The sequence below is a fragment of the Myotis brandtii genome, unplaced genomic scaffold (genome assembly GCF_000412655.1).
Source record: "Myotis brandtii unplaced genomic scaffold, ASM41265v1 scaffold3063, whole genome shotgun sequence".
Taxonomy (NCBI): domain Eukaryota; kingdom Metazoa; phylum Chordata; class Mammalia; order Chiroptera; family Vespertilionidae; genus Myotis; species Myotis brandtii.
In genome coordinates this window covers 1-2,274 of record NW_005361713.1, presented here as the reverse complement: position 1 = coordinate 2,274, position 2,274 = coordinate 1, and the positions used below count along the sequence as shown (strand labels likewise).

Sequence of the window (2,274 nt, the reverse complement as noted above, 5' to 3'; positions counted from 1 at the left end):
ATGTGGCCACCTGTGTGATCACCACCTGCCTTGGGGACCCAAGCATGATGGCCCAGGACAGGGCCAAAGTGGTGGAGCACTGGATTAAGGTGGCCAAGGTCTGTGAGGGGAGGCCCAGCAGCGTCCCTATGCGGAGACTTGAGAAATTCCTCTGCTGCTTGGTCAGCTCTCAGGACTGAGGCCTGAGGTCTGAGCCCCAGCACAGCCTCCAGGTCCTCTCTGCCAGGGATTCGTGGACCATGATGCATAGGTCCCGGTGTTGGGAGGCTCACTTCCTACCTGACTCCTTCCTTGGGTTGAGCTGGGATCCTCCTCGCTCTGAGAGTTGGTCTTTGGGTGCTAAACGTGCCCTCCCTGAGCATCTGTCCCACCAGGAGGGGGTGTCATTCGAGGGGGATTGAAGCACCAGCTGCAGCTCCCACCTCACAGCCCATGTCTCCCCTTCCCCAGGAGTGCAGAATCCTAAGAAATTTCTCCTCCCTGCATGCCATCCTGGCTGCTCTGGAGAGCGTGGCTGTCCATCGAATGAAAAAAACATGGGGGAAAGTTTCCAGGTGCGTAGGCCTCTCCATCAGAGGAGGCATGGGGAGGTGTCACCCAAATGTCTCCCAATGTCCCCTCACCTCCTGGGAGGCAGCCAACCATGGGGACAGGCACTGGGCTGGTGGGCGGGGTGTCTAAGGCTCCCTGGGACCTCAGGCCACTACCTCTGCTTCAGGAGTCAGTTTCCTTCATTGTCAGAGACGGCATTGAGCCAAATGGGAGATTCTCAGCACCTGAACCGTATGCCCAGTTCAAATCCAAACTGGTTAAAACAGCTGCTCCATAGACATGGAGAGGGGCCAATTACCAGTATGAGAGCCCTGCCCCAGTCTCAAGGAGACCTGCTGCTCAGAAGGAACCCCGAGGCAGTTTGAAACATAACATTGTCAACAAGAATTTTCCTTTAATCAGTCTCCCCCATCTTTCCTAAACATGTCTTTCCTCTTTCCCTCCACTCAGGAAGCGGGCACTTACAATGAAAAAACTGTGCGTGCAAGAAAAACAACTCACTGAGCAGGGAACAGTTCATCAAGGTAGAGGGAGCCAAGAGGTCTGCAGAGAGGAGGGCATGAGGGAAGGGGGGACTGCACAGGATGCGGCTGTGATTTGGTCACTTGAAGATTCTCTGAAAATGTTCACTTTCTTGGTCCCAATTACCCGGAAGAGGGATGTGTTTGGTCCTTGGGCAGGTAGGGTTCGGGGGGCACTTTCAAGGGCAGGAGGCCCCGGTCATGGCACACAGGGTGGTACACAGGCTGTTCCAGGACGGGGTGCAGAGCTGGCACATTGAGCGGGTCTCTGGCTTCCATGCTGGTTCCTCCCAATTGCACTTCGCTTCTTCCAGGCTGTAGGGTGAATGGGTGGGTGGGGGAGGTTTCTTCCCCAAACCAGCCCAGCCTGTCCTCAGGATGCCAGGGCCCTGCTCCCACTTCTGTCTTCTCCACACCTCTAAGGGGAGCTCCCTTCCTGCCCAGGATGGGCCCTGCATGGGATTGCCACGGAAAGGGGAACAAAAGGGCTGCTTGGCCTCGGGTCCTACTGTCTGACCAGAGACAAGAGGGGTGTGCTCTCTGAGACTTCCCACTGCGCCCCTAGAGCACTCGCTGCCAGTCAGTCTCCTTGTGATTGACATGGAGGGGTGACCACCCATGCTACAGGCCTCACAGGGTGGTCAGGAGTTCAAGACAGAACAGGACAGTGCAGAGCTCCCTGCCCTGTGCCACCTGGAGGGCTGAGGGTGAGAACCATGGTGACAGGAATGACACTGAGTCCTCAGGAGAACCTGTGAGCTCGGTGGAGGTCTCCCACTTTCCAGAGCAGGGAACGGGTCAGGGAGCCAGGCCCAGGCCTAAGGTCACACACAGCGAGTGAGCGTTGTAGCTGGGAGTCGTCCAGAATCAGAGCATGCTGGAGTCTGGGTGGCACTGGTACCAGCTGACTTGGGTCAGAGGGCCAGGGTGTGAGGTAAGGGGTGGTGGGGGAAGTGGGTGAGGTGAGCATGACCTCAATGACCCTGTCCTCCACCCTGGTGGAAGCAGCCTTCCAGGTATGCCTCTCTGATGGTCTATGTCCCTGGATCCAAGCCCAGGCTGCCCAAGAAGGTGAGTGAGCTTATCTGGGGGGTGATTAGGGTCATAGGAGGGGGCTCTGTACGCCCAGCTGGAGGCTTCCAAGTCAAGAGAGGGAGGCCTTCTTCCTCCAGCCCCACCTCCTGTGCCCACAGAACCTGAA

General features: G+C 57.3%; 1 protein-coding gene across 2 annotated transcripts; it reads left to right on the top strand.

Moving 5' to 3' along the window:
* The first annotated feature begins 8 nt into the window (after window positions 1-8).
* On the top strand, window positions 9-2,159 carry LOC106726715 (ral-GDS-related protein-like). Of its 2 annotated transcripts, none has more exons than XM_014542628.1 (4): window positions 9-98; window positions 451-554; window positions 1,003-1,076; window positions 2,082-2,159. In XM_014542628.1, the coding sequence occupies exons 1-4, from the start codon at window positions 45-47 to the stop codon at window positions 2,150-2,152; spliced, it is 303 nt and encodes a 100-aa protein (XP_014398114.1). In that variant the 5' UTR covers window positions 9-44; the 3' UTR covers window positions 2,153-2,159. The 2 variants fall into 2 exon arrangements, with proteins under 2 accessions (XP_014398114.1, XP_014398113.1); XM_014542627.1 differs by having other exon boundaries at window positions 2,079-2,159.
* The last annotated feature ends 115 nt before the right edge of the window (window positions 2,160-2,274 follow it).

Bases quoted from the DNA above. Each gene is read 5' to 3' on its own strand.
- LOC106726715 (XM_014542627.1), top strand. From the start codon at position 45: ATGATGGCCCAGGACAGGGCCAAAGTGGTGGAGCACTGGATTAAGGTG. The intron at 555-1,002 runs GTGCGTAGGCCT...CCCTCCACTCAG, and splicing joins ACATGGGGGAAAGTTTCCAG to GAAGCGGGCACTTACAATGA. The intron at 1,077-2,078 runs GTAGAGGGAGCC...CCCTGGTGGAAG, and splicing joins GCAGGGAACAGTTCATCAAG to CAGCCTTCCAGGTATGCCTC.